Raw genomic sequence first — 22158 nt, forward strand, 5'->3', positions numbered from 1 at the left:
ACAATCAAACCGGACGCAAAGCCGCCTGTCTCGTGTTTTTCAGTTCTCTAGTACTTTTTAAAATCAAGCCTTGCAGACAAAACTGCGGGAAACTGAGTCCTCTTCTGTTTTATTATGGTTGGTCAGAATACAATGCATTATATTATTTAACTTCAAAGATCTTAGCTTTATTTTCCCAGGGCACCAAAGAACCTCTTAAAAAAAATATAGAGCAAAAGAATCTCTTTTTATTTAAAAGGAGCCCCCCGACATCGTTTAGATCAGGGGTCACCAACCTTGGCAAGTTTAAGCCTGGCGGACTTCAACTCCCAGAATTCCTCAGCCAGCAAAGCTGGCTGGGGAATTCTGGGAGTTGAAGTCCGCCAGGCTTAAATTGCCAAGGTTGAAGACCCGCGGTTTAGATTATCAAACCGAGCTCCTGTCAGATCCACGTTCGGCAAACGGCAGCCTTCCCGAACCGCACCAAAGTATCCTTTTTCCAGCCCAGCGCGACTCCCAGCCAAGGATCCTCTTCCGCCCGGCGTACAAGACCTGCCGCCAAGCCTTCCGCGGGCGAAGGTAAGGAAGCAATGCACGCTGGGAAATGTAGGGCTTTAGGAAGCACGTGGCAGAAGATGTGTATAGAGCAAGATGAAAGAAAGATGAAAGAAAGATCTCTCGGGGGGAATGGAGCATGCTGGGAAGTATAGTTTTTTTTGAAAAAAAAAAAATCCGAGGAAGGAAGCGAAAGCCGTGAGAGACTGACAGAAGGCAACGTGTTCTTGCTGGCTACCCTGGAGCATGCTGGGTGTGGTAGTCATCCGGGGCGATCCGTGCGACAATGTAAAACTCTTGAAAAGCCGGCCGCTAACTAAGACCACGGCATGCGTGGTGCTAGGCGGCGCTATAAATAGCTGCCAAGGCCACGGCTCCTCCTCTTTCTCCCTCTCTCACTCCCCGTGTGGTGCCGTCACTTCCTTCCCGGCCGGAGCTGGCCCCGCTCATTCTCTTTAGTGTTTGCCCTGTGTCTGCTGCCGCTGCGACTCGCTCGCTTCCCTCCCCTTCCCCGGACCCCCCTTTCCTGGGAGCTACCAATGGACTGAGCCGCCCGATAGCCCGCCGTCAACACGAGCCGGCCCGGGAGCCGCAGCCCAGACCAACATCAGGTGAAGGGGGGGAGAAAGAAGAGGAGCGGGAAGCAGGGAGGGAGGGGGCGCGCGGCTGGGGGATGTGGGAGGGAGAGGCCTCGGCCGGGCCTTCGCCCAGGTTGGGGCCTAGCGGGACGGCCAGCCTCGGGCCACCGGCGTGGGGGTTGGAAAAGCTCGGGCTTCTCTGAGGGGGCGGCAGCGGTGCTCCTTTGCTGCCGGCAGGTGGAAGACGCGAGGTTGACTGACAGGCGCTCCTTTTCCTTCCCTTCGCTGGAAGGAGCTGAAAGGGAAAATCCGCGGGAGATGCCTTCGGGGTTAGCGGCCCCGCGCCCCGCGCCCCGAGGTGGGAAACCAAGCCCGCCGGGTTGGCCGCTTGTGGGAAAAAAGAGGCCGTGGACCGCGGTGGTGGTGGTGGGGAGTCCCGAGACAGCGCAGCTCTCTCGCCTCGGCATCCTAGGGATCGCTTTGGGTTAGAAATCCCATCCTGGGAGAGAAGTAAAAGGAGGCCTGGTGGCAACTTTAAATGTTTGTGTGAAGTGAGAAGCACCGTAACTCGTCTCTCTTGCACTCTGTATACACCCGTGCCCGGTGCGTAGGTTTCTTTTCCTAGAGCCTGTGCAGCATTTTTTATCTTTATGTGCAAGGGCAGTTATGTGTGGGCTGTTTGTGGTGATTACCAGATTTCTTGACCTTTTCATATTCGACGCAGGATAAGAGAGGCTTTCTCTGCAGAATAGCTGCTCTAATGTCTTTGACACTGCAGCACTTGCAAAGTTGAAACTATTACTTCTCTTAAAACAAATGGAAGGAGGGGTTCCGGTGGAGAGTTGAATTTAGATTCTGTCTACTCAAGTCACAGTTTTCCTTGGATTCACATCCTGGAGTATATTCTGCAGCATAGCCTCTGAAAGCTGGAAGGTTTTATTCCTTTTTTTGTTTGTTTGTTTGTTTAAAGGCCTTTGTGTGCTTTCAGTTGACATGCTGTAAGGTATTCAGCTCCTTCAGTTGGTTTTCCCTCACAAAAACTGTGTGTTGTTTCACTTTAGGAGAAGTAAGCATTTGCTAAATCGGAACCACTTTTAAAAACTAAATGGGTTTTTGTAAGTGCATCTCTTGCTTTGTTTTTGACAGGGTGGGTTGAGATTTGGCCACACTTGGATAAGAATAACAAATAGGCAAAGCTTTAGTTAGTTAGTTTCCATTCATTGATTTATGTAGGTTTAGTAAGCATTCCAAAGGGTAACTTTGCAACAGGGTACAGTAAAGTGTTCCAGTAGTAAAAATTCCATTGCAACTTGAAGATAGAATCTGGAAGTATTTTATAGAATAGAATAGAATAGAATTTTTTATTGGCCAAGTTTGATTGGACACATAAGGAATTTGTCTTGATGCATATGCTCTCAGAGAACATAAAAGAAAAGATACGTTCATCAAGTTACAACACTTACAATTAATGATAGTCATAGGGTACAAATTTAACACTTAATGATAAAACACTTAATGATAGTCATAGGGTACAATTAAGCAATCAGGAAACAATATCAGTATAAATCGTAAGGAGACAAGCAACAAAGTTAGTCATAAGTGGAAGGAGATAGGTGATGGGAACAATGAGAAGATTAATAGTAGCGCAGATTTAGTAAATAGTTTGACAGTGTTGAGGGAATTATTTGTTTAGCAGAGTGTTAGCAGAATTATATGTTCTAGGGGGAATAATCAATCTATTCAACTAACATCTGAATAATTTGAAGTTTGGTAGGCTGGGGAATTAGAAAAAAAATCTTCAAAATAGCAGAGGCAAGCTTTTCACATCACATCAAGAAAACTACACGTGTCTTTGCAAGTCAGGCACAATTCAAAATATGATTTTACTCTCAGTACTATTTTTAACTTTTTGCATTGCCCTGACATGACAAACTGTCTTCTAGTGAAGTGTGTATAACTAAGACAGCACAAATTTGACCAAAAAAGACTACTTTGTAGACAAGAGACCGTAATCAGAGTGTCTTGAATGGCATTGCATTTTGAAAAACTGTTCAGATTTTGAACATCATTAACAAGATTCCACATTTTTGTGATTGTTTTGCTGCAGATACTTAATAATTACTATAATTTATGGGTCTGGTTGCAGTTTTGTTATTGTAAGCTGTCCAGAATCTTTGGTTTGGGGTAGCATGTACATGGAAATATTTCAATTTTGGATAGGTTTGAACTACATTGGACCTCATTACATCAAATTAAGCTATTAATTTAATAACCTGGGAAAATATAAAATCCTAGGCACTTTATAGGGAATAACTTCTATTGAACTTCATATGTGTAGTTGGGTTGTGAAAATTAACATTAATGAACTTCCCTAAGTAAATTATGTATATTCTGGAATTAAGAAGGCACATTGTTTAGATTTAGCAAAAGCTGACTAGATGTAGCTTGTGTATCACTTGATTAAACCAGATGAATAATTGCTTATTGTATGAACTGTCCCTGTTGAAGAGTGCTATAATTGATGATAAAGACTTATCTTAATGCATCCATTATGTTGTAAGTAGCCACTTCTAAAGCTCTTGGCTTTTTATATTTTCAAAAGCCCTAATTGTAAACTATTTTTAGTTCTTGATTTAGGATTCTTAGGTTTTGGAGTAGAAGTTTTGGATGTCATGAAAAATAATCTATTTCTTATTTGTTTGGCTATTAGAAAAGAACAAAGCAAGACTAAACAGGTTTGATGCACTTGCATGTAACTTGATAATATACCAGTTGAAACCAAAAAAAATATGAACCTACTTATAAAACATGAGAATAGGATAGTTTTTGGGAAAGATTCTATAAATTAAAGTCAGTGTGTGAATAATAGTCATTCTTAGTAACTTAACTATTTTTCTATCACTTGAGAAAACTAAGTAGATTAGTTAAACTCATAGGGAACAAATAAAATAGTACTAAGTCTGCTAGATATTCCTATTTCTAATAAGGAAGATAGTATGAGAGGGGTGCACATTTTCTTATCATGAGTTAATGTATAAGTAATATGCCATACTTTGCCTTGTTCTGTTATTATAGTCCTTGTAGTGTCACATCCCATCAATTGTTCTGCTTCAAATCTCTTACTTTAAATTTATGCTTAATATATTTGCCAAATGTATGCCATGCTGTTGTGGTCCGCCAGCAGCCTGCAGAGCTGGCAATGGAGTTCGACAGCGATGAGGCTGAGGAAGAACATGGGCCAGTCCTGGAGGCTGGAGAAGACCCGGATGAAGGCTCTGCGTCAGAAGCTGAGGTGGGACTAGGGCCATCGGGGGGGGGGGGGTGAGGTGCAGACTCCAGAGCCTCCAGAGACTGACAGTAGTGAGGCAGAGGAACAGGAGGGGGCTGTTCCTAATGCATTCATGAGAAGAGCTGCCAGAAGGCAAGAGCAGCTCAAGCAAAGAGGATGACTCAGGTGTAGAGCCAAGAGATGACTGGCCGCTCCCATAAGGCTTAAAAAAGACCAGCAACAGCATTTGGGCTTTGCCAGAAAACAACATTGATAGCTTCGTCTTCTTGCATTTATTTTGTATTGATATCTTCTGAATGCTTGGCAAGAAAGGCCTTTGGCAGTTTGCCTAATTGGACCAAGGTTGGTGATAGGACTGAGGAATTTGTGTTGGGAGGAATTTGCTTTAATTTAGTTGAACTATGCTGAGAATGAAGTAATTCTCAGCTGTTTGAATAAAGTTTGTTTGTTTTTTCACTGACTGAGTTTCCTACTACCTATTTGGGCCTGGGTCACAACACATGCATGCAAATTCATTGGAAGAAATCAGGGATGGTTAATGGAACAAGAAGGGGGAAGCAAAGAAAACATTGACTTGGTAACTTCAAAATCGATGCAAAGATCCAACAAAGATCCAACAATTGAAAGAAGCAGAGTAGCATGGAGAGCATTTGCCTATACAGTTGCCAAGAGTCACACAACAGAATGGTTGAAACAACAAAACTTGAGCTATATTGATTTCCCTAGTTGTAAAAGCATTATTGTTCTTTACTTTGGCCCTTGAAGTAACCAGAAATGTTTTCTGTGTATGCAGATGTTGGTATTAAATAATGCTGCAGCTCAACAAAAACATTACTAAAAATGCTAACACATACTCTGATATAAGTGATGGAATTGGCAGTACCACCAACTAGACTTTCTTGCTACTTTTGTTTTGGCCAGTCAAATTGCTTTGATTTCTAAGTATGTGTACTTTCTGTCTAGGCTAGAAAGTATAAAATAAGACAGTTGAAGTTACTTATTACAACCATAGAATGTCATTCATCAACAAATATTTGACCACACACACCTGCTGAAATGAATGGGAGTAGACCAAGAATATGTTTTCATTCATTTCACTTCTTTAAAATGTGCCATATTCATTTATGTGCTTCCAACAAAGAAGACTCCCATAGTATCTGAAAGTATGCTCTTACTTGCAACAAGAACTTGGTGAAACCACGTAATGAAATGGCTATAGCGCCTGTCTGCAGAGGGGAAAGGGCCACAGGATCAATTAAAAGTAATGCCTATGAGAAAATAGCTAGTGTACCAGTCAGGTATTTGTTTGCCCTATGATAACAATGTTGGTGCAACCAGGAGATGCTCAGCAGCATGCCTTTTCGTTCAGTGGCAGATCTTTTCTAAGGGCAATGATATTTTGTGGTGGTAAACTTGAGTTTTTAAAAACACCAATGGGCTGTGTGTTGTTCAGGCCTGCTTTAGTCATTGTTTAAAAAGTTATTAAATGTTGCAGAACTTCCTTATAGTTTATGTCTTTGTGAAGAAAGTATACGTTGGGTTCAGAAGTCCACCTGAGAAATAGGGCAAGGTGGAAGCTAATCTTCCTGCATTTCTTTTCTCTGCTATTCCCCCAATGCTTGAATCATCAGGGAACTTTTATGGCATTGGGGAAAGGAGAATAAAAGAAAGAGAAGAAAGCATTGGTGATAGGATGGAATCATTTTATGAACAGTTAGGAATTGATTGAAGAAGATAAAATTGCTGTTTTGTCAAATGATGTATCTGTAAATTGCAACTTCTTGTGTTCATCAAACCACTTTTTAATGGAGTTGCTAATTATTGTAGTCCTTTATATCTTTGTGCTATTTTCTAATTATATTTCAGTGCAATTCCTCCTCCTTAAGTATTTTAATTACTCTGTCACTGTCATTATAGATTTATACTTTACTTTACTTAATTGTGACTTGTTGCTGCCACTTCATAAAACTTTCATCAATCTTAGTGTGTCGTACTATAATATATTAAAGGCTGAAGTTTTCTAATATCTATAGTACTGCATAATCAACATGTTTAAATTTGGTTTTGTTTATTTCCCATACTGTTTGGAAGGGTTAGTGACTAAATTCTTTTATTTTAGTCAGTGGATGTCTGAATCCACTTCTTCCATTTTACAGAACAATAAACATATCACAATGAAAGAGTAATTGTTTGATGTGAGGATCTACATATTTCCTTCTGTGATATTCTATTTATGAGCTATGTAATGAATATTATATTTTAAATTAAGGGCCTCTGGTGGCTCAGACTGCTAAGACAGTCTGTTATTAACACAGCTGCTTGCAATTACTGCAGGTTCAAGTCCCACCAGGCCCCAGGTTGACTCAGCCTTCCATCCTTTATAAGGTAGGTAAAATGAGGACCCAGATTGTTGGGGGCAATAAGTTGACTTTGTATATAATATACAAATGGATGAAGACTATTGCTTAACATAGTGTAAGCCGCCCTGAGTCTTCGGAGAAGGGCGGGATATAAATGCAAATAAAATAAAATAAAAAAATTAACTGATCATTAGTTTAGAAAACTAAAGGCAGTTTAACAAGTAAGACAAATGAGAAATTTGTGTGTTGAGAAATTAGCGATATTTGAGCACATACACTGTCACTACATAAAATAGTTTAACCTATGCATTCAGTTTTCCTTTAAGTAACTATAAAATGCAAGATTGTTCATAGTTATATATGTACATGTAACTCATTTTATAAGTCATGGTATATATCAATTTTGACACAAAAGGAATCTACACCAGAGATGCATTGACTAGTCTACTGCTGCACATTTAAGTCATATGCCTATTCCTACACGTGTTGCTGATTACCTACCCTTCCAACATATTTTACCCAGCTTTAGTTAAATAAAAATTGAAACATAAGAAATCAGAGCACAATTTTTACAAGAGTAGATAGGAAGCTGTGGAACTCAGAATCAAAGCTTTCTATCCTAATTTCAGAAAAAATAAAATCTCTGGATGTTAAAGAATAATATGAACTTTAGAGATCATTGTGTGTTTAAATGCTGATTTATGCAGGATTAAAATGAATTTTATAGTTAATACTAAGAAGATACAATTGATAAGGCAAAAGTATCAAAAGCAAATAAAATATATTTGCATGGGATATTTTTTGCAGTATAAAAACAAAATACTGTGTTCTCTTTTTTAAAAAATAGCTTCCTAATCCTAAAGAACAGGCATCAGATATTGTTAAATAACTATCTCAAAAATATGGTATAATGGAATATGACTTTGGAAGTGTAATGGCTTATTTCAGATAATATCCTGAAAGAAATTAATATTTTATTAAATTGTACATTTTTCGATTATTCCAGGTAATGTTGATGAATAAGGTAATGTAAATACTGTGCAACGTTCTTATAAAGTAAAATAGTATGAAAATCATATAGAGCATATTTGTAACTGGGTTTTTTTTCCTTTTGATATAGGCAATTTCCATCATATAAATATTTTCCTTGGAACTAACACCAAAAGTAAACTATCCCAGGAACACCAAAAGGTATGGGAAACTTGTATTTGGCGTATAATCCATTAATTCTGCATATTAAATCCTTGCCAGTTCTAATAATTAAATACTGGTCAAAAGATAGTGTCACAATTTGGTTTGCTTGCTCAGTTGCAAAACTGATTCCCTGTCTGCATAGCCCCCAGTGACACATGATTCCTTATTTATCACTCTATCATTTTTTTGAAACACCAGGCATATCTTGTTCCTAGATTTCTTTACAAGCTGCTCTAATTTGTATATTTACAGTGGTGCTTAAAAGTTTGTGAACTATTTTGCATGTTCAGTGTTTCTGTATAAATATTTCATAAACTGTAATCTGTTCTCTACATACTGCAAGTTCTAAATATAGATACAGGTAGTCCTTGTATTATGACCACAGTTGAGCCTTGAATTTTGGTCATAAATCGTTACGTTTGTAAGTTAAATCACCATGTCACTGGACTCAATTTTATGACCATTTTTATGGTGGTTATTAACTGAGTACCATTTTTGTGAAGCAGATCACATGGTGGCTAAGTGAATCATGTGGTTGTTAAGCAAATCATATAGTCATAAGTTTGAATCCAGTTTAATGGGGGGTTTTTTTGCTGGAAAGCAGCAAAAATCACAAAACACGGCATGGCATCAGTCATTTCAATAATGGGTTGTAAGTAACTTTTTTTTAGTCCATTGTAAATTTGGAAGGTTAAGTGGCCAGTTGTAAATTGATGACTGCCTGTAAGGAGAGCTTAGTTAAACAATGAGTCAAAAACATACAGTACTTCCTTGTTGTGTCCTTCCAACTCTCTTTGAGTTGCTTTGTTGATGACATGAGTAGTAAATAAATACTGCCATGTATATTATTGTCATTCAATGTGTTCTTGATGTCATAAACATTTTTCCATTGTTCCAGGTAATGTTGTTTAATAAGGTAAAGATACAAGAGTTTAATTCTTTACATGGGGTTCTTTGGGACCTCCCAGAGTATTATTTTGCCTTGCTCTTGGTGTGATCATGGTTGGTTGGTTTTACTATCCTAAGGAGAGTAAAATGGCATTAAATTGCTTCATTTGTACATGATCTGCTTGACCTTTGCTTGATATGAACTGAGGAAGCCGAAATTCTTAGGAAATAATTTTGTAATTCTTTCCAGCTTGGTGAGCATTTCTTTTTTTCCAGAAACCACCTTTGTTCAAGCCATACACATCTGAGTGGTGAAAAATAAACTTTGATAGCAAATACCAGAATACTGTTCTCTAAATAAGATAGGATCCACCCACCCCCACATCTGGTTGTCATCTCATTGATTTAGTGAAACAACTGGCACTAATTTCCAAATGAACTGGTAATCCTAGAGGTTCACATTTATCTGCCATTTAAAATACGTAGCTTTGGATCGTTTTCCTCAATAAATCAATGAACAGGTATAACATTTTATTTAACTGAGTTCTCTTTATCTAGTTTTAATACTTGTATAGAGAGTAGGTCATATTTAAGTAACATTTATACAGATACATTGACAATTCAAAACAATCTACAAATTTCTAAGCACCACTGAATTTATGTACTCATTATCTCTTCTCTTAATTTTTTTGCTTTTCACATTCTTGACAGCTTAGTTGCATTTTGGATCTTGGACTTTCTGCTTTTTATGGAAATACTGTTTGGGAATAGCTATGGCAAAGGAAGAACACAATTCTATTTTCTTTTTGAAATCTAAGCATTAGTTTTGCTTCCCAGTCACAGTACTTTCATTTAGGAGTTCCATAACTCTCATTCATAGACCATTGAAATGCTAGACAAAATCTGTATGAAATATATATATTTATTTATTTATATGGGAAGACCAAATATATAGGCAAGAATAAACATACGTTTTAAAACTATATTGTTGACAGTGATCTTGGAATAGTAAAATTGATGTGAGCCTTAAACAGAGAATCTGTTTTTATCCTTTTGTATACTGAGGTGACTCAGTGCTTCTAATGTGCCAGTGAGTCATTCCAAACAGATTGTTTGATAGAAAACATTGAATGTGCGTCAAGATAATGGAATGCATATACATTTTCTGAAAAGGACATTATAGAGAATTGCATTTCCATACTCATTTTATAGAACATTCAATTAGTGAAGATTAGAGACAATTTTGGTCTCTCTTACGCAAGAATGCTTACTATATGTCAATTTATTACAGTTAAAATGGAAAATAAAACAACTCTGCTTTCATGGTTCCTGGAGAGAACTTCAAGCAATGGGGCTGTATTCTTGCTAAAAAAAATATATGAATGAAATACTACTTGGTCATTTCTTTCTCTGAGTCAGAAATTGGCTCCACCATGTGGAGATTTATGATGGAAGTCAAGGAAGAGTTACTTGTGATGCTGTTTTGTCAGTTTTTAGAAGTGATCTTCCTCGTTTATTATCAACATCTTTATGTAGTTCATAATACTTTTCTACCAAAACTATACAGTACAGACATTGCTAACAAACTATCAAGTTGCAAAATTTTGCCAATATAAACAAACCTTTCTGCACCTGGTAAGCAGGAGAAGGCAAGAAAGAGTCAGGTTCTGGCGTGCTGCAGGTCAGAAACTAACCTTTTGGTGTCTCCTGACCATCAGTACAGTTCTAAAATGTTCTGTGTAATTATACAGTAGATTAATTTTGTAGACCTTTGCAATATAATATAAATAAACTAGGATGGTCTCTATTACTGTCTCTCTATATTGCCTGAATGGTGGAATATTCTGAACATTTTAAATATTTATAGATTATGAAGTACAGCCATTAATCAGTCTAATCTAATTAAGGCTATCCTAGTATTCTTAGCTCCCATATATACTCAATGAAATACAATCTTAAAGTAGTCTTAAAAGCCAGGAGATGGGGGGCATTTTTATGGATGCAAACTGAATATATATAGGCATAGACCTATAAGTCCCAAGGTTATCTTAGTCCACGTAGGTCTTTAAAGGTGGTGTCCACCTCTTTGAATTGGACCTGGAGCAGACTGGTAATAAATATAGCAACGAAACCATAGATAAATTGTAAACAAATTTTTTATCCCAAATTAACAGACAAGCCATCCCATTTTGGGCTAGTTAAAGCTTTGGAAAAAGAACTCCATATATATTGTGCCATCTTAACCTATATGTAAGGTGAGAAGGGCATGAGTCACTATTGCCAACGCATCCTGACCCCATAAGGTCCCCAATTGGCACATCAGGCAAAAATGGCGAAGGCATCCTAGCATAGAAGCTTTACATACAGGAGAATCGCATTGGGGAGTACAATCCCTATTAGAGCCAAAGATGGAACAGGGATTGAGCCACATTGATCACTGACAAAAGCAACATTGATTCAATAATTTGATCTGAATTTGTTTTACCCATCCAGACCTAGCATGTTGGAGCCCATTACAGGTAGTCCTCGACTTAACGACCACAATTAGGACCAGAACTTCTTTTGCTAAGCAATGCAGCCGCTAAGTGAGTTATGCCTAATTTTACGATCTTTTTTACCGTGATCATTAAGCAAATCACAATCGTTAAGCAAATCACAGTCATTAATGGATCCAGCTTTGCCATTGACTTTGCTTTTCTGAAGTCCCCAGGAAGGTTGTAGATGATGATCATGCTTCCACAAGAATATGCAACCATCATTAATATATTCCAGTTGCCAAACATCTGCATTTTGATCACGTGACTATGGGGGCACTGCAATGGACATAAGTGCAAGAACCTGTCGCAAGTCACTTTTTTCCAGCACTGTCCTAACTTTGAATAGTAAAGTGAATGGCCATTAAGTTGAGGATCATCAGTATATTATCTGTCATATAGGTGGCATTTTTAATAGATATCATGGGGAGATGTTGTGCAGTTTAAAGTAGAGCTAAAGCACATTCACATGAGCCATTTCATAATATATTTCAGCCCTTAGAGGCCAGTTTTAGTGATAAAAAAGTAAAGTTAAAAGAATATTGTTGAACTATGTGTCTAATCCTGCTTCAGTGACTTAAAAATTTCCCCATTATTTATGATGAACCCTTATTTATGTTTCCAGATGTATTGGGTTTTTTTTTCCCCTAAACTCTTTGGAGGTGGCTGACAGCCCTTCCAGGTAAAGTAGGCGGGAAATATAACTAACTACCTTATTGTTGTAAGGTTACATTAACAGAACCTTGCAAGTTTGAAGACAGAGACTTCATCCCACTGCTTATACTTACTTGATCCATTAGGGTGGATCCTTTCTGAGGGTTTTGGGTTTTTTTGTGCCCTTTAAGCCACTGCTTCTATTGTCTGATGGTTTCCTAAGAAGCATCTCTTGCTTTCTTTACCCAAGGTCATTCATACATGCTTTTATACCAGTAGTAGCATCGATGAATAATAGCAACAATACAGGTAGTCTTTGCTTAACAACTACAATAGGGACCAGCAAGTCTATCACTAAGTGTCACAGTAATTAAACAGGACATCCTGTGGTTGTTAAGCAAGTCATCATGGTTAAAGAGATGTGACTGTGACTTGGATTTTATTGATGGCTTCATCATTGACTCAGTTTGTCAGAAGCTGCCTGTGTAGTATCTGAATGATGACTGCACAAATGCAAGATGCTGCAACAGTAATAAACACGTGCCAGTTGCAAAGCACCCAAATATCAATCCCATTGCCTTGGGGAATGCTGCAGTGGTCATAAGTGTGAGGACTGATCATAAAATTATTTGTTCAGCTCTGTCATAACTTTGAACAATCACTAAAAAGAAGTCATTAAGCGAGGATGCCTGTATTTTTGAAGGAAGATTTTAAACAATTCCATATAGCAACACATTCTCCTGTTTGCAACAAATGCAGCAGACAATCATTCCCATAATTTGCTCTATTATTTTATTTTTGCAGTATCGCCCCCCCCTTCTACTCTCTCTCTCTCTTGTATAGAAAAATTGACTAGTCCAATCATTACAAAATAATTTTCCAGTTGTGGTTGTACAAAGAAAAAAAAATAGTAAATACTTTAACCAGTTTTGCCTTGTTTGTGGCCAAATGTCAAGAAAAAATGTGTCCATAGTGACACTTGCACCTAGGACTGAAAGAAAATATATGCTGTGCTTGTTATTGTAATTTTCTTTAACTTGGCGTACTTGCTGTTATTTGTCTTATTTTTGCTACTGTATAACTTTAATTTGTTACAGCAAAAATGTTACATAAAACAAGAAAATGAAATGGAAAATAGAGATAGCTTGCAAATTACTTTGTGTTTGACACATCCATTCTAAATTTGGTATCAGTTGTGAAAGCCTGCAGAGTACTTGGAAATAAATAAACGCTATTAGCACTCAGCGTTTGAGCAGCATTTATATTTCCTAAAGCTGAAAATAGGCCAGCTTTATAGTTTTGAAGAAATATAGAATCTTTTCTACTAAAACTTTTTTAAAAAGTAAATAAACCCAACTATAATAGACATTAGAAATGTTGAATTGTGACACTGGAAATATGAACAGTTTATCAAATACCATTATATATTTCATATTCTAATATGCTAAACCTGACTCACTTGAAGTGAGCAGTATCCGGTGTTTTTGGAGTGAACTGCATTGGCTATAAAAATAGCTTACTGAAAATTTTGAACTATTACTTTCAAGAACTCATTAATATATTTTTATGACTCTGTTTTTGAACCCTAGCTGTAAATGGATTTAATGATTTATCCAGCAAGAATTGTTAGCTAAAAACTAGGTTTGTTGTTCCTTGCAACCAAAACATGTTAATTCTTTTATTGTGTTGGCAGGCCTCTCAACTGTATATTTAATCAGAAAATAAGAAGAAGCACCTGACTGACATAAAATTTCATTTTCCCCCCCTTTATTCTTTAAAGGTACAAATTCAAGCACTTATACAGAAAAAAAAACCTGCATTCAAGGCCAAGTTTACCTGCACTGATTAGGTTTGAATGGAAATAAACATGTCTCAAGTTCAAATTCAGAATCCAACTGCTACTCTTTCTAGCAGCCAAATACTAAGCAAGAACCAATCTCTCGCACAGCCTTTGAGTATTCCTTCTCCCACTAGTTCTTTGCCCTCTGAAAATGCGGGTAGACCTATTCAAAATTCCGCTTTACCCTCTGCATCTGTTACATCTACTAGTGTTGCTGCAGGTAAGCTTTAAAATATCTTTGATATTCTTCAATAATTTTTTTCTATTAATCTGTAGTTTGAAACAGGGGTCCCCAACGTTCAGCCCATGGACTGGCACCAGTCAGCGGCATGCTAGCAGTCAGTCCACGCAAGCAAGCAAAGCCCCATCTGCAGGATGCAGGCAGTATGCAAAAACACGCCCCCTCCGGTCCATGGAAAAACCTCTCTCCAAGGTTTGGGTTGGTGGGGTCACTGGTTTAAAACATTGGCTTTAGATTATGTTTTTAAGGGAATATTTTTAAATAATTGAAATTATTATAAAGGAAGTATTGCATATGATTGAAATGTGTGAAAAGTGTTTGCAAAAGAAATGTAGTTAAACATTTTTCTAATTCCACTTTATAAATGTTTTCTATCTTTCACCACTTAACAGTAAGTTTGGGGTTTGTTTTGGTGCAGTGTTTTCTGCTCCAGTATATCAAATATGCAAGAATACTTGTTTAATGACACTTTTTAGGGAATTGATATTTTGGTTCTATTTGTCAGCAACTGACAAATTATGTGTTTTATTCTTTAAATAGTCTTTAATGTTTTCTTTTCTGTAATTTTTTTTAAGCATTTAACCTGAGCAAAGCTTCTAAGGACAGATTAGTATCTAGAAGTCTGAATAAGTTCCTTCTGCCCCAACCTGTTCTACTGCTCAGACTTACTAACTTATTCCTGCAGCTCTTTTTAATCACTGTCACAAAATATTAAGATCTGTACTTGTGCTTTATTAATTATTTTCAAATTTTAATCAAAAGTTTAGCTATGCTAAGCAGGAATGTAATTGTTTTAATTCCAGCTTGGTACAGTGTGTAAACCTGGCCAATATGGTTTGTAAAGCATAGTTTAATCCTTTTTGCAAATCCAGCCAATTGAGTTTAAGAAACAAAGGTTTAACAATTTATGATTTTGGCAGATGTAAGTGATCATTTGTCACTATGAAGAATCCATCCAAATTAAGGTTGAAAGTCATGCTTTCCATTATGTGCTAGTTTTTGAATTTGATAAAGTTTAATACAATTAAAAAACCCTAGTATTATTTCCAACTCTGGAAATTTTAAAAAGCAAGAAATAAAACCTTGATAAAATCGAGTCTTGCTGTACATTACCAGCTTTCTTGCAATTAGAGCTGCAAATCAGGAAGCCTGAAAGCTGTTTCCTGTTATATGATTCTAATCTCAGAGTACTGTAGACCAGAGGACAAAAACATCATGCATTTGTGACTTGGATCACCTTGTTATTATCTGAAATTTATGCTTTGGCTTAAATTCTAATTGGGATGAAATTAAGTGACATAATAGTAATGCTCTACCTGGAGTGAGGCACTAAAAAGTTGTCTTTTTAAAGGAAGTATTGGGATAGACTGAAAGATGAGAACTGAAATTTTGTGATTTTTTTAAAAATGCATTAAAAAATAATGCAGATAACAGTGAAGACAAGTGAATTCTTGGGGTGAGAGCAGCTCCAAGAGCAGGTTTTACTATTATGAATATTCCATTGTAATAATGATTCAATCAAATATAAACTACACAGCCTCTAATCATCAAAGCAAGGTTGTAGATGGATAGCTTATTTTCTTGCCAAACAAATTATTTGTTATTTCTGTTGCCAGAATTTGTAATAGCAATATTCATTGACTTAAATATTGCTTTCAAGCATAGAATTAATCTTGACATCTAATTTGTCTAGAGTGAATCATCAATTAACTTTTCAGTAGTTAAGGAAATCAAATGCAATTGGCATGTTGTATAAAAATAAGTTTTAATAATTAAAGGCTCATGCAATATATGACACATTTCATTTTCTTAAGTTTACATAATATCACTAAGGGGCCAGGAAGTTTTTGTTTTATTGGAGGGATTTTACAAACTGTAATAACACTTTATCTTACCTTTCAGTTTCTTCTAACATGGCAAACCCCAAAGAGAAAACACCCATGTGTCTTGTGAATGAGTTAGCCCGTTTCAACAAGATTCAGCCTGAATATAAGCTTTTGAGTGAGCAAGGTCCAGCTCACTCGAAGGTAAAATTGTTTCTCTGATGGTCATGTATTTAGCAAAAGGGGGATCTCTTGGACAAAGAGGCTTTATGTGTGTATGTGAAAGAGACACACAGAAAGTTTACATATAATCTGTGATATAGCTATATTAGGTTGAGATCCTAGGTTTTTTTTTAAAAAAAGTGATAGAAAATAGCAACAGTATTTGATTCTACTAGAAGCCCAGTTTAGTTTTTAAATACATTCCATTGCAATATATTAAGAAGGGTATCCAGAAGAATGGATCCTCTTGGCAACAGTAGAACCTAATTTGAAATTTTGAGCTTATAGTTAAAAATAGCACTTAGCAATAGTACTTAGACTTATATAGCGCTTCACAGTGGTTTACAGCCTCCTCTAAGTGGTTTACAGAGTCAGCATGTTGCCCCCAACAATTTGGGTCCTCATTTTACCCACTTCAGAAGGATAGAAGGCTGAGTCAACCTTGAGCCTGGTGAGATTTCAACTGCCAAATTGCAGGCAGTGAGCAGAAGAAACCTGCAGTATTGCAGTCTAACCACTGCGCCACCGTGGCTCAAAAATGGAAGGATACGATCTGCCTTCTGTTTATTTTGTGCTTTTAAGTCAGTTTTTAACTCCTGGTAACTCTTTGGGTGTCCCTGCAGTTTTCTTGGCAAAGTTTTTTGGAAGTGGTTTGCCATTGCCTGTTTTCTAGAGTGACAGAAAGTGACAGGCCTAAGATCTCCAGGTTTCTAGCTAGATGCCTTAGCCACAATGCCAAACTAGCTTTAATGTTCCTTGTGTAGTTACTGATTTATAATGTTTACATTTTCACTGTGACTTTATACAGCTTATCAACATAAAAACATTTATCATACAATTAACTATAAATTTCTTACATGTTTCAGTCAATCTTTATGTGGCTTTCCACTGGTTTCTTTTATTTTGGTTATGCACCGTAGTAGGAAATTATATAAACAAAATACCTACTAAATTATTGTAGCATAGCAAATGAGGTTAAATTAAAGATATAACCCTAACATACTTTGAGATGTTAGTTACAAAATAGGTCCTAGATCATGCGAGTATTTAATATTTTTTTACCTTTCAAAAATAAACACATTCTTGGAAAGATATACTGGTATGTAAAGACAGTTGGAGAGATGAAACCCATAGAAAAAAAAATAAGGCCTTTCTTTATTAAAAAGTAGATGGAATTTGATGCAGTTCACTTTTGCTAAGTAACTTATACATATTCTATACAGCAAGCCTAAGCTTTAGAGTTAAACTATCACTGTGTTATACTAATGATATATGGATTTTACAACATTTAGCCTTTATGTTTGAACACCATATACAAATTATGTATACATGATCAGGCAGCGAAAGTTAAAGCTTACTTTTCATTTCTAGGTGTTTACAGTGCAGCTGACTCTTGGGGACCAGCATTGGGAAGCTGAAGGAACTAGTATTAAGAAAGCTCAACATGCAGCTGCTGCCAAAGCTTTGGAAGGGACAAGATTTCCTAAACCTACAGCTCGCCCATCTCGCAATGAAGGAAAGAATCCAGGTACAGTATGAGCTGCTGCCATAAGAAAGGTAGAAATTTCAGTAACATACAGATTATTGGCAGAACTTGAGAATTTTGCTTTTAAATTAAAGTATAATCTTGTGCTATATTAACATGTTTTAAGAAAACAGACAGTATGCTTGCCAATTTTTTTCTTTTTTCTTGGCATTTTAGGGTGACTTGGCTTAAAAGAAGTAAGAGAAGTAAATGTATATGATAAATTAAAGTGTGGTAATTGCTAGATAGAACTGAACTCATACTATGTGAAAATGAATTGTCCGTTTGACAGATGTAAATACTCAACTTTGAAATGATCACATTGATTTTTCATTTACAAATGTGAAATTTGGTTAACAAGAATTCCTCTATCCATTGATTTATTTAGCATTTAACTCCAGAAGTAGATCACATATATTAATATTACCCAATTTATTTTTTAAAAGACTTTTTTTTGAAAAAAATACTGATTATGATAGACTACCGTATATACTCGAGTATAAGCCGAGTTTTTCGGCACGTTTTTTGTGCTGAAAAACGCCCCCTCGGCTTATACTCGAGTCTACCCTTGCAGAGCCGACCCAGGGAGAGGGTTTTTTGCCCTCGGGAACAGCTGGGCCGGCAGGACGAGCCCAAATGCTGCCGGCATGCTTTGCCAGCTCGGCCGGCTCGTTTTGGGGCGGCGGCTGGCCTCCGGCGTTTTCTTCCGCCGCTTTTTGATGGCGGCGGCGGTGGTCGGCGGAGGGGCGGGGCGGAGGGGCGTTGTCACCCTCGCCCTCCTCTTACTCGTCCTCCTCTTGCCAGCGGTGGGGGCGGAGGCGTTGTCACCCTCGCCCTCCTCTCCGGCGAAATTGAGTGCGGCGGCAGTGGGGGTGGGTGGGTGGGGAGGCCGCCGTGAAGTGCGGCTGGGGGCCGGGGCCAATCCCGGGCTCCCCAGCCGGCACTTCACGGCGGCCTCCCCACCCACCCCACTGCCGCCGCACTCAATTTCGGCTTTTCGGAGAGGAGGGCGAGTGACAACGCCCCTCAGCGTGACAAACAAATAGAGTTCTTCTAGCCTTGGCGTTTGTCACCCTCGCCCTCCTCTCCGGCGAAATTGAGTGCGGCGGCAGTGGGGGTGGGGAGGCCGCGTGAAGTGCCGGCTGGGGGAGCCCGGGATTGGCTCCTGGGCTCCCCCAGCCGGCACTTCACGGCGGCCTCCCCCCCCCCTGCCGCTTCGCACTCAATTTCGGCTTTTCGGAGAGGAGGGCGAGGGTGACAAACGCCCCCTCCGCCCCCACCGCGGGCAAGAGGAGGACGAGTGAGAGGGGGCGAAAATGTCGAACGCCCCCTCCGCCCCCTCCGCCGACCACCGCCGCCGCCGCCATCAAAAAGCGGCGGAAGAAAACGCCGGAGGCCAGCCGCCGCCCCAAAACGAGCCGGCCGAGCTGGCAAAGCATGCCGGCACTTCAATCCCGGGCTCCCCCAGCCGGCACTTCACGGCGGCCTCCCCCCACCCCCACTGCCGCTTCGCACTCAATTTCGGCTTTTCGGAGAGGAGGGCGAGGGTGACAAACGCCAAGGGGCGAGAAGAACTCTCTTTATTTGTTTGTCACTCTCGCCCTCCTCTTACTCGTCCTCCTCTCGCCCTCGGAGGGGGCGTTTGTCACGAATACATCCCAATAAAATGCAAAGGTTTCAAAGCATGTTTTGGAAAAGCAGCGAGGGATGGGGGGAGAATGCTGCCTTGAATGTGAAAGAAACGTGGAAAACTCCAACTACAGTATAAAAAAAAAACATTTGCACTCAGTACTTTTTATTTTATTTTATTTTTTGCCAAGTTTTCCCCAGGGTTTTTTTTCCCCCCTATGGAAATTGGGGAGGTGGGGAGAAAGAGGTGGAAAAGAAAAGCCTCTTGGAAGCGAATCTGGCAAGAACAAACAATTTCTCCCCGAGAGAGCAGGAGGAGGAGGAGGAGGAGAGATGGGGGCATTGCAAGCTAGGGTGGGAAGAAGGAGGAGGAAGAAGAAGGGAGGCAAAAGAAACCGACCCTCGCGCAGATCAGCAAATTAGCTTTCCTTCTCCAAACCAATTTTTTTTTAAAAAAAAAACCCGTTCTACCCAGAGCAAATGGCAAATAAGCAGCCCGTTTTGAGTCTGATTATTGTTTCGCGGTGGTTGCCCTCTCTGATCTCCTTGTACATGACAAGGCACCTCTAACCCAGCTCTTTGTGTTTGTTATTGGTAATTCTCCTCTCCCTTCTTCCATTGGAGTCCTCTCCCCTTCCTTTCCGAGCAGGCGGGCGATTTACCTTCTCTGCCTCTTTTATTTTCCTGGAGGTGGAGGTGTATTCCTAAGGATGCCTTCAGTGCTGGGGAAGGAGCCGATCCATGGAGGGAGGCGGCGCTGCCGAGAAGCCGCTGCTTACAGAGGCGAAAGAGCCAGGAGACCTTGGCATGGGTGGGCGGCTGGTGTAAGGCAGGGCAGAACCTTCGACCCGCAAGGATCCCGGGAGGTGGGGGCGAAGAGAGGCAGAGAAGGAGGAGGAGGAAGGAAAAGAAAGAAAGGGGAGTGAAAATAAGAGCAGTCCGAGCAATAAATAAATATTGCTGGGCTGCTTTCCAAAAATCCTCAGCACGGAACTAAAAGTTGCAAGTGTTTTGTGAGTTCAAACAGTCCCTTCCAGACTAACACGTTTCATTAAAAGATACAAAGTTTGGTAAACTGAAGCTCGCTCTGTCCAATGCAAAAAAATCATCATCATCATATAATAATAATAATAATAATGATAATAATAATAATAATAATAATGATGATGATAATGATAATAATGATAATGATAATAATAATAATAATAATAATAATAATGATGATAATGATAATAATGATAATGATAATAATAATAATAATGATGATGATGATAATGATAATAATGATAATGATAATAATAATAATAATAATAATAATGATGATGATAATAATGATAATAATGATAATGATAATAATAATAATAATAATAATGATGATGATGATGATGATAATGATAATGATAATAATAATAATAATAATAATAATAATAATAATAATAATAATAATAATAATAATATTCAGCCGTGCTTCGCTTTGATGGCAGGCTGACGTAAAATGGGGGCAGGGGATACATACAGTTAGGGAAAAATAACAAAACAATGTTTTGGGCTCAATTGCAGTCTTAAATTGAGGACTACCGGTACTTGCAATTTGAACCTTATTGGACACTTCATTCCTGGAGGGTTTTTAAAGAACAGACTGGACAATCCTTTGTCTGAAACAGTATAGGATCTCTTGCTTGAGGAGTGGGGACTGGACTAGAAGATCACTGTTAGTTTGGGATATGTTCAGAGCCCACACATCTGATGACATAAAAAAATTGGCAAAGTCATCTCAAGTCACTTTGGCCGTTATTCCAGGTGGGCTTACATCTGTATTGCAGCCCCTAGATGTCAGTTTAAATAAACCTTTCAAGGACCATGTGCGAAGGATGTGGCATGAATGGATGACATCTGGTCAAGCTCGTCTGACAAAAGTTGGAAATCTGAGAAAGCCAGACATAGAACTAATAGCACAGTGGGTTCGTGATGCATGGGAAGATATTCCAGAGGACATGGTGCAACGTGCCTTCAAGAAATGTGGCATTAGTAATGCTATGGATGGCAGTGAAGACAGCGCATTGTATGAGAGTGACAGCAGTGATGATGGCGACTGTGAACTCAGTGATGGCGACAACGTATATCGGATAACATCACAGAAGCTGAAGTAGCTGAAGCTCTGTTTGGACAAACAGATGAGGAGGAGGAGAACTCCAGTTTTGAGGGATTTTAGCTCTCGTTAGCTTGGTTGCTGTTACTTTTAAAGATACTGTATTTTTGATACCATATTCTTTTTGGGGACCCCCTTTTGCACTTTTATTGTTTTTCGTTCAAATAAATATTCATGTTATTTTACTTGGCTCTATCTTTATTTTTTACATTGACCAGTAGCTGCCTCATTTCCCACCCTCGGCTTATACTCGAGTCAATAGTTTTTCCCAGTTTTTGTGGTAAAATTAGGTACCTCGGCTTATATTCGGATCGGCTTATACTCGAGTATATACGGTACATTAAAAGTGAACATTTGGAGTGGTATAGATGATACTTTTCCACATAGTTTGCTAAACAGCAAGTATGACTAAATAAAAATAGTTATAAAATTGCAAAGTATTCAGATGTATGACTTTCCATTACTGAATGATTCAGTATCTTATTTGATCCTATTTTGAAATGTAATCAAGGCAATATCTTTTTACAACAGAACAAAAAAAGTAGCAAACTTATTCATGAACTTTTAAGATTCACTGATAATTTTCAAGTCTGTTTAAATAGATAGAAACTCTTTCATAGGGAAAAATAATGGCCAGACCTCTATTTGATTTGACCCAGTTCAGGTTGAGAATTGCAAACCAATTCAGATTTACATGT

At 38.5% G+C, this 22158-nt stretch overlaps 1 protein-coding gene across 8 annotated transcripts in view; it reads left to right on the forward strand.

Annotated features, from left to right (window-relative positions):
* Nucleotides 1-966: 966 nt before the first annotated feature.
* Nucleotides 967-22158, forward strand: part of STAU1 (staufen double-stranded RNA binding protein 1) — a 41610-nt gene continuing 20418 nt past the window's right edge. For 2 of the 8 annotated variants that reach the window (XM_058176020.1, XM_058176023.1), the window contains exons 1-5: nt 967-1145; nt 7882-7952; nt 13812-14091; nt 16015-16139; nt 17529-17685. In XM_058176020.1, the coding sequence (XP_058032003.1) occupies nt 13887-14091; nt 16015-16139; nt 17529-17685 (487 nt within the window). In that variant the 5' untranslated portion in view covers nt 967-1145; nt 7882-7952; nt 13812-13886. Of the gene's footprint in view, nt 1146-6767; nt 6787-7881; nt 7953-11336; nt 11429-13811; nt 14092-16014; nt 16140-17528; nt 17686-22158 lie in introns of those variants that run through there. The other 6 variants (XM_058176016.1, XM_058176019.1, XM_058176021.1 and 3 more) reach the window with 4 other exon arrangements.

The sequence above is a fragment of the Ahaetulla prasina genome, chromosome 3 (assembly GCF_028640845.1).
Source record: "Ahaetulla prasina isolate Xishuangbanna chromosome 3, ASM2864084v1, whole genome shotgun sequence".
Lineage (NCBI taxonomy): Eukaryota > Metazoa > Chordata > Lepidosauria > Squamata > Colubridae > Ahaetulla > Ahaetulla prasina.